The following is a 13300-nucleotide window of genomic DNA, read 5'->3' as shown; positions in this document are numbered from 1 at the left end:
AGAAAAGAGGTTATAGCTGGTGAGGAAGCTGGGGCAGGAGAATGCTTCTTCTAATCTGGAATCCAGAGAATTTGTCAATTTTGCTTCATGGCATGACTAAAATGAGTTTTCTTGTAGGGAAAAAAAATCAGCATAATTGGCCTCATCTACTGGACTATATTTAAGGGGATAATGGGACAAGATGTTTGATTTTAGATATGTTTTGAAAAATCCTGTATTATAGTGGACAAAAAATATTTGCAGTGTGTCTGTTGAGTTCCTCAAATTGGAAAAGTACAGACTCTGGTTCTCATCACAGACTAAAAAGACTGACGAAAAGTGAGATTCGATTGTTAGATAAACTGGCAACCACATACACAATAAATTCTCTATTCCAATCAGGGTTTTTATCTTTTGTTGTTTCGGTTAGACATTACTCTGGGGAACTAAGTGCCCCACTGGACACTCAGAGATCTGTTCTTTGAGTCGGGGTCAACGCCACCAGCTCCCAGAGACACTCCCCTCTGTGGGTCCGCGACCCCTCTGCTGGGGAGCGGTGCCGCGCCTGCGGGAGCGCGCGTCCGAGGAGCCGTCGGCGAGTGGAAGTGGAGGAACGAAAGCGACCTGGGGGAGCTAGCGAGGCCTCACGTGCGCGCTCCCGCCATCCAGCCCGCGTGCTCGCGCGCCCGTTCGCCCGCCCGCCCTCCCGGGAAGTCTCGCGATGCCGTAGCCCGGTGCTCCCGCTGCAGGAGGCGCAGGCTGTTGCTGTGGTTGCCTGAGTTGCTGCTGAGGCGGCGGCGACGGCGGCGGAGGCGGTGGCGGCGGCGGCGCTGGTGGAGGTGTCGGCTCTTGGGCGGATGTTGACATTGTGTTGTTGTTATTGCTGACGGTAATGGCGGCGGCGACGGCCGGGACCCCATCTCCTCTGTAGCCGACGCCGAGACAGCCCGGAGTGAACTCCGCGGCCTCGGAGCCCGCGGCAGCGACTCCCTTCAGCCTCCGCCGCCTTGCCAGCCCGTATCCCGGCCTCAGCCCCTGGACAGGCCCCTTCGGGCAGGGGGCCTCGGAGGCTCAGGATGGCGGATTTCGACGAGATCTATGAGGAGGAGGAGGACGAGGAGCGGGCCTTGGAGGAGCAGCTGCTCAAGTACTCGCCGGACCCGGTGGTGGTCCGCGGCTCCGGTCACGTCACCGTGTAAGGCCCGGAGGAGGGCGAGGGTGAGGCCGGGAGGTGCAGGGCTGGGGCGGGCCCCTTACTCCGCGGGGGCCCTCTCGCCCCGGTGTGCGTCTGGTGTCGGAGGCCTGCGGGAGGAGTAGGCGACCAGGAAGTGAAAACTTGCTTTATTTTCATTGGTTTCGGTCTCTGAAGTGGGGACAGACGCTGCCCTCCCTTCCCCCGCACCCCTCTTAGTAGGCCCTTCGGGCCTGGGCGCCTTGACGGATCCCAGAAGGAAGGTTATTCTTCAGGGTCTGCCCTTCCGGCCACCCCTTCAGCTTTGGGGTGGAAATACGCATTTCTGAGGTGTCTCCCCCTGTTTTCTCATCCAGTTACCCTGTGCTTCTGTCTCCTCGTCTGTGCCTTTGAGCCTAGTGACATATGGCTCAGAGGCCAGATGTGGGCCGGGTGAGACCCCAGTGACGATCGGTAATGAGTGGTTCCCTGTCCTTGTGTATTTCACACACCCACAGGTCTTCCCAGTTTCTTGCAGAGTCAGTTTCTGCGGAACTAGTGCAAGTTCCTGTAATTGTATATGATAAAAAGTATAGATGAACATATATATTTAAGATGCAGAACGATGTATGCTTACACATAATTAAAAAAAAAAATCTATGTGATGGGCACACACCGCTCAGGTTACTGAGGGTTCTCAGTAATCTAAGTCCCTCCTTTGGGCATGAACTCTGGGATGGCTTCTTCATTTGATAAGGGTTCCTGTAAGTCCAACTGGCAACATTTTAAAAGCGCAATATTATTCAAACAATAAGGAAGGAGAGCTTTCTGAAAGGTCATGACTAATAAAGGAATGTGAAGACTTGAACCAAATAATGAGCTGTCCGGAAGCAGGAAGTTTTGTAATGTTTCTCTGAGAAGTCCAGAGTTTTGTACAACTTGAAGTATTTCTACTGTTTTTCATTTTAGATCTCTGTTCAAATCCTAGGTCAAACTTCATGCTTGTCAGATATCTCCCCACTTCACCTTTTTAGTAAAATAAAAGGGCCAGCAAGTCTGAGACTGCCTGGAACACTTTTCATTATATTTTTGGTTTAGGGTGAGTGGGTCTTGCAGTGAATAACTTTCAGTGAAACAGTAAGACTTTTCATATAAGACCGTCAGCAAAACCCTTGCATTTCTCAATACATGATGTGATCAGCCATATTGTTGTTTGGGTGTGCTTATGTAATGCTTTGATTTCTTTAGCACCTGTTAGTTTATATTCAGGTGACTTAACCAGGGTGAAAACGCTGCCTAAGTGCTGTCACAGTGCCATGAGAAGACAATGGAATTTATCACCACAATAACAGTTACTTAGTATTTTAACTGTTATCACCAGCAGAATTAAGACATGTAACCAAATATAGTGGGATATTAAATCTTTTTTTAACACATATCACAGAAATTTTTAAGTCTTCAGAGCCTGCCATTTAAGTTTTGTTTGACTATTAGGACCTTTTTACATTCTTTTAAACCTGAGGAGTGCTTAAAGAAGAGTTTTCAAACTTTATCATGTTGTCTGCCCACCCTGCCCCTTACATTCCTCTTGTCAAAAAAAAAGCTGGCAATATTTTATTTAAAAAGGTGCAACTATAGTTATAATGTTTCCTCTGTTTAAGGGAAAGAAAAGCTAAGTACTTTCTTGGGCATGGTGGAAAATATAATAGGCGAAGTGCTCAGAACCAAATAGGTGATTAGCAAATTTGATTTTAGTTGGCTGCTTAGAGAGGTTAACAGAGTGGAGAGAATTAGTGGTGGTTCTCAACGTTAGTTGCCCATTAGAATCACCTGGGGAGCTTTAAAAAAAAAAAAAGCCGTGTCTTTGCCCCAGTTGAAAGCCAGTTATCTAAGTGAGTGTCCCAGGCTTGCATAGCTTGTTTAAAAAGTTCCACAGGTGATTCAAATATGTACCCAGGATTGAAAACCATTATTCCAGAGTATAAGAGGAACTATATGCCACCAGTAAACAGTATGCCTTTCTACGAGGGGAGTTAATTTTTCTGCGATCTCCCTCAGCAACTTCTCTTTCTTTCCTGTTACCTTGGTTCCAGGCTCTGGGTTCAGATCTATCCTCTGCCACTTTTTGGGTAAATTATTTATATCTAAGACTCTTCATTTAAGATGGGGATAGTTATAGTCCCTCACTGTTAAAATTATTAAGGATTAATTGAGAAAATACATGCAAAGAATTCATCACATTGTATGGTAATGTGCTCAATAGATATTAGCCTTTATTATCATTCACACACACAGTGTTCCACTTTGAGAAACATAGGAGTAAAGCACAGTACTAAGCAATCCGAACTGCCGTTTTCAAACCTAATAGTGATTCACTTTAGTCTTGTTTTTCCATTTCTAGACAATTTGTATGAGGTTAAATTATTGTGTGAAATATTTCAGTGAGGATTAATAAGAATCTTTCTGCATTGAAAACCTAATCCTGTTTTGTGGTGCCATATATAAATATAGTAACTAATGCAAAACTTTTTTTACATGACTCTGTCATACATAATTCACAGGCTTACTATGCCAGTAGGAACCCAGTTAACACCTATAAAGGTTTCTGAAATTGGTGTTTATGGGTTGCTATACCTGTTGAGCATATTCAGTTTTTCTTGCCTTTAAGTACAAATGTGGGGACTTCTCTGGCGGTCCAGTGGTTAAGACTTCGCCTTCCAATGCAGGGGGTGTGGGTTCGATCCCTGGTTGGGGAGCTAAGATCCCATATGCCTTGCGGCCAAAAAACCAAAATATAAAATAGAAGCAATATTGTAACAAATTCAATAAAGACTTGAAAAATTGTCCACATCAAAAAAAAAATCTTAAGTATAAATGGGAAGAGCTATTAAAATAGTTATAATAAGACTGGTTAAGCTTATCACTGCAGCTGCCCTACCCCCTACCCATTTATTTAAACTAAGGAACTGTTCAGAGCCCTTTTCCCTTGAAAGGCAATTATAGTGTAATGTATAGAATCATCTGTAATACAGATCAATCTGAAAAGATATAGATCCATCCATATGTGTTTTTCACAGATTTCACTTTTGAGTAGACGCTTATAGTTGAATATTTCTACTCTTTTCTCCCCCTATGATTTACTACATCGTATTATACTATTACTCTCATTTTAGACATCACTATATTCTCATATGATGTAATTTGGCACGTCATTATAGTGACGTGAGAAATTAAGTCACCTTCCATTTTCTACTACACAGGCAGGTCTTGGTTAGTTTTGTGGCATAATCAGATTTTGGGAACATAAGTATTTAAAATGTATAATTTGCCTAAACGAAGCCTGCTTTAATGTAGTTTCTAATAAAATATTTTCATGTTGACCCCAAATCAGGCTTAAACTGTGTACCTCCATTAAGATCAGTATTCTTTCTTGATATTCTTCTAGATGAGTATAATAATTTCCTTCATTTTTGGATTTGCATGTAGCAATATGAAACAGGGTGGCAGCTCCAACAGGAAGAAATCTTGTGCAGAAGCATATTTTGAGGAAAGTGGCATTTGAAGGAAGAGAGGGAAATGATAAGTTCCTGTTATTGCATAATGTTTATGTACATGTAATTTAAAAGGCTTGAACTCCCACTTCAATTAAAAGTAGATTTCCTGTGTGTGTGTGTGTGTGTGTGTGTGTGTGTGTGTGTATGTGTGTGTGTGTGTGTGTGTGTGTGTGTATTATTATGTAATGAAGATGAGGGGAAAAAACTGATTAACTTATTAGGTGGTATTGGCCAAATTTGTTAATATTTTTAAATTATGGTGTTCTTTGCCCCTTAGAATAAATTTGTGTAAAATATAATGATCATTTGTTGAAGAGTTTAATTTTTTACAATGATGATAGTGATGTGTTAATATAAAAATTAGAATTTAAAACTGGTTTTAGGCCAGTATTTCCTATCTAAACTATCATTATAACTGACATTAGTTCCTGTCTCATTTCATGCCCTCCCATATCAGAATCAAACCTGGAGCTTTCATAGGGCATGTATAATCTTTGACTTCTAAAATAAGCCCAGTCATAGAGCCAACTTATTTTACTGGGGTTTGTTTCTAATTTCACTAAATTATTGTGTCTTCGGGTACTTTCTTCTGAGGTATAATCTTCCTGTCATGTCCACAAATAATTCCTCATCCTTTACCAGTTTTTATCAATGGCTGTGGGACATCATTCTCTTTGTCTTCATCTCAGTTAAGCTGTGAAAATTGAAAGATTTAGAAATGTGACTTGAAAAAATATGGGAACACTTGGGATACAATAGGATCTTTGCATAGGAGACATCACAGGAACACTTTAGTGTATACTGACCTTTCAGATGGTAGAGTTAAAAAAAAATTGTCTTGAAATGTATTGGACCAAGACTGCTTCTAGATGCTGTGGTTAGCAACAAGAGACCTGAATATGATTTGCCCAAATAACAGATTCACTTTAGTTTAACAGTTTGTTTTAAACTTTATAACTCCCACCTCCTCTCTTCCACCCGACATAATTCCATTTTTAAAGATTAAATTTTTTGTTTGGAGATTTTTGAAGATCTTATTGATATTTCTGCACAAAACTGGATAGTTCTTTGAGGGCAGGAATTATGCTTCTTGGTTTTTATTTCTCCATTGCTTCATATAGTGTCTGGAATGTTATAGGTCCTGAAATGTTCTCTAAATAAATGAGGTGATTGCATACATCTTTGGATCTTATTAGAATTGTCAAAGGAATAACTGTTTTTTTTTTTTTTTTCTGTACCTACCAATGAAGGCAAACAATATTTTACAATAGAACTCTTATGAAATCACATTTATAAGATAAGTGGCCAGTCTTATTTCATTGATTTATTTATTGGCCGTGCTGTGCGGCTTGCAGGAGCTTAGTTCCCTGACCAGGGATTGAACCCGTGCCCTCGGCAGTGAAAGCACAGAGTCTTAACCACTGGACCGCCAGGAAATTCTCTGGCTTCTCTTTTTTTTTGTTGTAATGTATATATTCGTTTATTAAAAATCCATGCACAACCATATTCATTTTTGTAAAAACACATACAAATGAAAAGATGCATGTTAAATACATTTAATTGATTGCCTAAGAGGAGAGGAAGAAAATACTAGCAATGTAAATAGGAATAAAAGGAAATTAATTCCCATGTCATATACCTATCATTTTAAAATAACAATAAAATAAGAATGCCAGGGAATTGAGAAGCCAGGATACCAAAGGCAGAGAAGGATAGGGGTTGATGCCCAAGTCTGGGCTTCTATTTGCTCCACATGATTCACAGGGCAGGCTGATGTCTTTTCTTAAAAAACAAAGTTTGGTGAATGTGAGGAAATTGTCACCTAAAGTAGATATTTTTTTCCCAGAGAATTTTCTTACTCCGTATAATTTGAGAGGAAATTAGTTTGATTTAGAACATAGCATTGAATGTATCTCTGATAATATGAAGGAAAAAAAATGCTAAATGTTTTAACTGGATTAACTGCCAAAAATTCTCAATGGGTAAACTTTCTTGAAGAAATGAGAAATATGGTAGTAAACTGAAGTTTCAAAATTTTACTGTATTTGAATTTGAAATTCACATGATATTCCAGTCCAAACAGTTCAATGTGGAATTTCTGCCTGCCAACAGATGTGAAATTAACCAGTACTTAAGATTTTATGTGTCTAGCTAAGTGGAATATAGGAACTAAATGGTGGGACGTAAATGATATGAAATTATTTATGATGGTAAATAATCAAATACTAAATATTATTATTCTAAATAACATTACTCTAAATAATAATGTTATATGAGAGCTGCTCTTGAATTCCAACTTGAGTTTATTTTCCTAGCAGGTTAAACACCTAGGATATTAGACTAACTATATACTCAGAAGGGAATCTTTTAAGTCTCTCTAGTATCTATGTCTGGCTTAGCTTTCAAATCTGTTATAAAGCTACTTAAGATTTCATTCACGATAAAATTAAGCTTTAAAATATAACAGCAACAGATGCTGTTAGGTATCCTTACTCCAGTATCTTCTGTGTAAGATTTGTTGGTGACTTTTCATAATTTGTTTCAGAATCCACTTGTAAAATCAGATCTTATACCAGTGTTTCCGTGTTCATGCAGTCTAGCTTAATCCCAGTACAATATTTTTTAAACTTGCCTAATCATCAGAATCACTAAGGACATTTTAAAAAATATACATTTCGAGTTCTTACCCAAGACATCCCCAATCAGAATCTTTAGGGGAAGACTAGGAATTTTTATTTTTAATAAGACCTTGGGTGATTCTTATATCAGATGCATTTGGAAAACAATAGATGGTACTGTGGAAAGAGTGTGGTCTTGGATGTCAGGCAGATTGATTTCAGTTCTCAGAAACTTCCTAACTGTAACCATTAACCTTTCTGAACTTTAGTTTTCTCATCTGCAAAAGGGATATCTACCTCAGAGATTAGGTGTGACAGTCAGAAATAATTTATCTGATTACCTGGACCCATAGTAGGCATTCAGCAAATGATTACCGTATATTTTGATATTTATCCCTTCATGCATATTTTTTGGTTAATCTTTACTGTTTTCTTGGAAATCAGTCTGAAATGTGACATATGCTTTCCTGCTTTAAAGCAAGATCCTGAGCATAAATCAGAATTATCTGATTGAGTAGGGGAAACATTTAATCAAAAGAAGATACTAACAGATTGGTACACAGTGATGTTCTTCGAGGCTGTTGAGGTATTTTGGGGTTTGAGGATCTTCTCTGAATGGCACTTTCTTTTGAATTTCACATGTGAGAGATTTTACTTTCTGTTTACATTCTTCTTTTCTTTCTAATTGATCAGCTGTAGGTTGGAAATGAGACAACCAACCTTATTAGAGCTATGTGTGAAGTAAGAGAAGTTGGTTCTGAGTGCTAGACTTAGATGCTTGAATTTTAATACTTGGGTTTTAAGATACTTGTTTGCTCAGAGTATTTTTGACTAATCATTATCAACTGTCTTATTGAGGTTTCCTGATAAGTAATTTAACAAGTATTTATTAAATTTTATGCTAAATGTCATGTGAGTCTCTGGGTATATAGTTACGAATGAAACATGCATAGTTCCTCTGCCCTCCTGGAGCTTACAACTAATAGACAAATTATGTCTGAGAAAATTGTTGTGAAGGAGACCATTAGAGTCTCTGATAGAAAATAATGTGATTAGGGAGAACCCCTCTGAGAAGGAAACATTTAGGAAGGGTGAAAGAGTCCTGTGAAGAGCACTGCAAGTCTGGAGAACAGCAAAATAAGTTCAGCTTCCCTGAGGAACTGAAAGAATACTACTGTATTGTGGCTAGAATGTAGGAAACAAAGGAGATAGTGCCTTGAAATGAGATTGGCGAGCTCAGGTAGGGGCCAGAAAGGATTGCAGAGAGATTAGAGTGAAACTAGGAAGAGTAGTTAGGAGCTCTTGGAACAGTAAAGATGAAATGATAGTGGCCTGGTCTAGGGTGATGGACTTTAGATAAAGGAGGTATTTCAGTTCTAACTGTAAACCATCAAATTTAGCAACTTTCCTATGAGGTATGGCAGAACTCGCATTGGCCACTTTTGCCATCTCATTCCCCAATTGTGGTATTTTTTGTTTTGTTTTTGGTTTTTGTTTTGGCTTTGTGGAGGGTGAGGTCAAAGAACTGTGGCTGCCCTTACTGTTGACTGGAGACTGTCTTGATGACATACCTACATTTCCTGTTCTGCTGCCACATGGCAGCTAGTATGCCAAGAGAACAGCATGTGGCAGAAGTGGAGAGGGGCTTTCCCACAAGATCGTGGATTTTGAAGTGAGGACCTTTGTACCCTTTAGCTACAAGATGTGTGATGTTTGACAATGATCTGTTCATTAGGAGGAAAACACTATGCTTTTTACATGTTTACACTTAAAACTGAATTGTCTACATAAGGATTGAAATTTTCTCAAAGATCTGGAAAAATGATTTTCTTCTTCTTGAGCTCTTTTCCATCCTACATCTAGTAAGTGAAGTTTACTTAGGGTAGAGTTGGTTGGACTTTGTGTTAACTTACCTTTGTTCTTTTGATTGATAAGAAGTGAATGTTTATGTGTATCTCTATTTGTCTGTCTGTCTGCTTCCTGCAAGAGCACCTTGTTTTATTCTCTTTGATCTTGCATTGTATTGATAATTACAATGGAGTCCTTGATTAGTGCAGTGAAGGAGTTCCTGTGTATCCAGCCTTCTTTCTCTGCCCTTTCTAAACTATTCAATTATAAATGTTACTTGAAATTGATATGTTGGTAGTCTGTACTATAAACCAATTCAACTATATATTATTTCTTAAATGAACATAATTTATTGTATTGCTCATAGTATTTATATAAATATGAAGAATATTCTACAATATATATAAATTAGATATATAAGGTCTTTTTTCCTTGGTCTGGTACAGGTAATGTAAAGTAGTTGAGTTGGATTAGTTGAATCTCTAAATCATCAGACGTTAATACCATGAAGTTTAATCAGTATACATTTACATAACTTTATTGCTTTATATGTAATCGTCTCTTAATACTTGAAAATACCTTAATAATTGAAACTTAGTAAAATTCTAATGCTAGAATATTATAGAACTGTGTATAATTATGAGGTTATGATAGACTGATTGTAATACATGATTTAAATAAATTTTTGATTTCACTAGTTTATGAATGAGATTATACTCTCACAGAGCTGGTTGAACCCAAATGTATAGAATTTGGTCACACAGTTAAAATTTTTAGAGTTATATTATGAGACATATATATGTCTCCAACTCCAGGGGTTCTGTATCTTCTGGGTAAATATAGTACACTTTCAGTTCTATCCTTCCATGAGCCACATTGATATTCAGATGTGTATTAAGGCAGCCAGATGAATTTAAAGCGTGATTTTTATGCTTTGAAATCTGTTAATTTCTTCTATGGTTATGGCTTCATCTCCCAAAATAGCGAAAAAGCTGATTCCATTGAGCTCAGAGTTCAGCATTAGGAAATAAGTGTTGTCTTCACTTGCCATTTGCATAACCCATGTGTTCAGGTTGAATCTGAAATTTCTATTTCATATGTGTTGTCATATCGACAGGAAGATAAAATTCTCTTAGTCTATAGATTTGTACAGGTCAAGTGTCTCAGAGTTCAAAATATCCAAAACTGAATTTATAATCTTCCCCCCAAATCAGCTTCAAGTGCAGCCTTCCCATTTTCAGTTGATGACAGACCTGGCATCCTATTTGCTTAGACTAAAAAATCTGTGACACATTCTTGATGTCCCCGTTTCTCTTTCACTGCCTCTAATCTGTCAAGAAATCAATCTCTTGGCTCCGTCTTCAAAATATATCCAAACTCTGACCACTTTTTACCATCTGTACTGCTGGTGTGAATTATCATTTTCTCTCTTCTGCCTTGTACTCAATACTTTTCTTCCCCCTGCTCCCACCTTTGCCTCTCAACCTTTACGGTCTCTTTGGTACATCTGCCACAGTGATTCTTTTAAAACATAAGTCAGATCACGTCTCTTTTCTGTATCAAGACTCCCTGAAGCTCCCCATCTTCAGAACTAAAGTTCCTTTTAATGGCCTGTAAGACCCTACCTGATCTGGCCCATTTCTCTGCCTTCTACCATTCTTTCACTTGTTTACCCCAGTCTAGGCACACAAGCCTCCTTTCCATTCCCCGAGTTATTCTAGGCACACTTCTGGTTAGGGCTTTGCACTGGCTGGTTCCACTTTCTGGAATATTCCCCTCCAGATACCCAAATGGCTAACTCCTTCACCTTCAGATCTTTCACAATTATCTTAATGCATCCTACCCTACTTTCTACTTAAAATTAAAACTCCTCTACTTCCTCTTACTCTGTGCTTTCTCTTTTTTCATAGTTCTTCCTCTGTCAGAACGTGAGGTGAGCCAGGCTTGGTAGAGTACAAACTTTAGACAACTTTCTCTTGCAAAGAGGAAAACTCTCAAACTTTTTTGACAAGAATAAATGTTTAAAACTTTCTTGCTTTTTTACAGCAGCTGTTCCACCTATAAAATGTGAACCCAGAAAATATTGCCTTTTTTTTTTTTCTTAAAAACTTTGAGACTGCATTTGACTTTTGGGCCATAAATGACCCTGAGAAGCATGTTGTCTTACCCGAGGCAAATAAAACCAAAAGGTAGATTTGCTTTGTTGAGATAATATACCTAGTTCATACCTGAACCAGGGTTAGAATTCAGGCATTCTGTCTCTCCATTGTGTTGCTCTTATATTTTCACCACAGTAACAACTTTGTGCTTTCAAACTTTGTCTCACCTGCCTGGATTCCTGGCCTCATGCTTGTCCATGATGGCTACAACTGTTCAATTTTGCCTGGCTTTCCTGAACCCAGCACCTCTCTATGTACCCTGTTTCCTCCACATTACTCCTGACCTTGACGAGGTTGGCAGAAAGTTGGAATATCTTTGACAGTTAACAGTAGCCAGTTTTATCATCGGCTATTCTATTTGCTAAGCTATTTGAAGAGGATATTTGTGAAGTCATCGAGATCTGGACATTCTCTAATTTAGCATTATCTATAGTGGACATTAAATGATAATATTGTCAACTTTATCAGAAGGATGATAACCATAATAAAAAGTAAGCATACATTTACATTGTTTTATAATAATGAAAGCAGTTAAACATACAGAGTTTATACTGTGCACTGTTGGTGCTTTATGTATATGAACTCATTTAATGAGTTAGGGGTGATTATTATCCCTGGTATATAAATAGGGAAACTGAGGCTCAGAAAAGGTAAACTTGATCAAAGTGACACATCTAGAAAAGGCAGTATCAAGATTTCTATCAAGGCAGTCTGGCTCCAGGGTATTGTTTACTTAATTGCTTTTATTTTATTGAACCAGAGCAACAAACTTAAGCATTCTCTATATTATTCATCAACAGAAACACTTATAACAAAATCCTATACATTTTGGGATTTTAGATACAAATGTGAAAAGCTCAAAAACAGATTTTTTCCCCTAGATCCGTATGAGAATTTTAACATTTGTTATGTGTTAGTTTTATAATTTCTGTTTGATGGAAAAAGTTTTTTCCCTCCAATTCTCAAATATTTTCTCAATTTAGAGTTTCCAGTTCAAGGAGATAAACATTTTCTATGCTTACAGAGAAAGTTATTAGAGGCATTGTCCTGTAGTAGAAATTGCCCCGGGCTTGGGTTCAGGAAAATAAGGCTCTAGCCTAGATCCTACATATTAATTAGCTATGAGACCCAAGCTGTTTGCCTTTTATGCATCAATTTCTTCATCTGTAAAATTAAATGTTTGGACTAAATGATAGTTGTGGTCCTTTCTAGCTCTCAGATTCTGAGATTCTGTTGTGGAATTAGGAATTATTTTTTTCTATTTAATTTTAAAATTCTTTACAGTATACTTAATATGTATTTAAATATACTTTAAAAATCCTTAAAATATACTCTAAAATATACTTAAAAACTAGTAGAATTATCTTGAAATCTAGACATGTCAATTGCACATATATTTCCTTAGGCTGAGTTAAAAGTAAAAACAAAACTCCTTTAATCATCTACTTTTTCTTCAGGTTTAATGCTTTTTCTAATTATAATGAAAAACATAAAGATTATTAAAAATTGGAAAGTAGTACTTCCCAGTGAAGCAGAAAATAAACCATCTATAATCACCAAGAGGAAAAGGTCATTTAATATTTTGGTGTGTTTGTTCCTAGTCCTTATTAAAATATTTTGTTTAGTTTAAAATACTAATATATGTAATTATTGAAAATTTGGAAAACATGAAATTATGAAAATGAAATGTCACCCATAATATTTTTGCCTAGGGTTAGCCACTATTAATATTTTGATGGATAAACTTTTTCTGTTTTTCTATGTATATATAAATATTTTTATTAAAAATTGAGACCATACTTATAAAGTATTTTGTACTCTGCATTTTTCATTTAACATATTGGGAACATTTGCCAATTTATTACAGGTTCTTACATAGTCTGAAACATTAGGCTCTGTTAGATTTCAAAGAACAGAACCACCCAGGGGGCCTTAAGCAGTGCACGTTTTTTGTAAGAAGACAGGAAACTT

At 37.6% G+C, this 13300-nt stretch overlaps 1 protein-coding gene across 5 annotated transcripts in view; it reads left to right on the top strand.

Moving 5' to 3' along the window:
* The first annotated feature begins 710 nt into the window (after positions 1 to 710).
* CHIC2 (cysteine rich hydrophobic domain 2) overlaps positions 711 to 13300 on the top strand; it is a 47729-nt gene continuing 35139 nt past the window's right edge. Inside the window, exon 1 of one of the 5 annotated variants that reach the window (XM_073805246.1) lies at positions 711 to 1174. In XM_073805246.1, the coding sequence (XP_073661347.1) occupies positions 1056 to 1174 (119 nt within the window). In that variant the 5' untranslated portion in view covers positions 711 to 1055. The remainder of the gene's footprint in view (positions 1175 to 13300) is intronic. The other 4 variants (XM_073805245.1, XM_073805247.1, XM_019928164.3 and 1 more) reach the window with 4 other exon arrangements.

Source organism: Tursiops truncatus, chromosome 5 (assembly GCF_011762595.2).
Source record: "Tursiops truncatus isolate mTurTru1 chromosome 5, mTurTru1.mat.Y, whole genome shotgun sequence".
Taxonomy (NCBI): domain Eukaryota; kingdom Metazoa; phylum Chordata; class Mammalia; order Artiodactyla; family Delphinidae; genus Tursiops; species Tursiops truncatus.
Note: the sequence above shows the minus strand (reverse complement) of the source record. Positions and strands in the feature narration are given on the sequence as shown.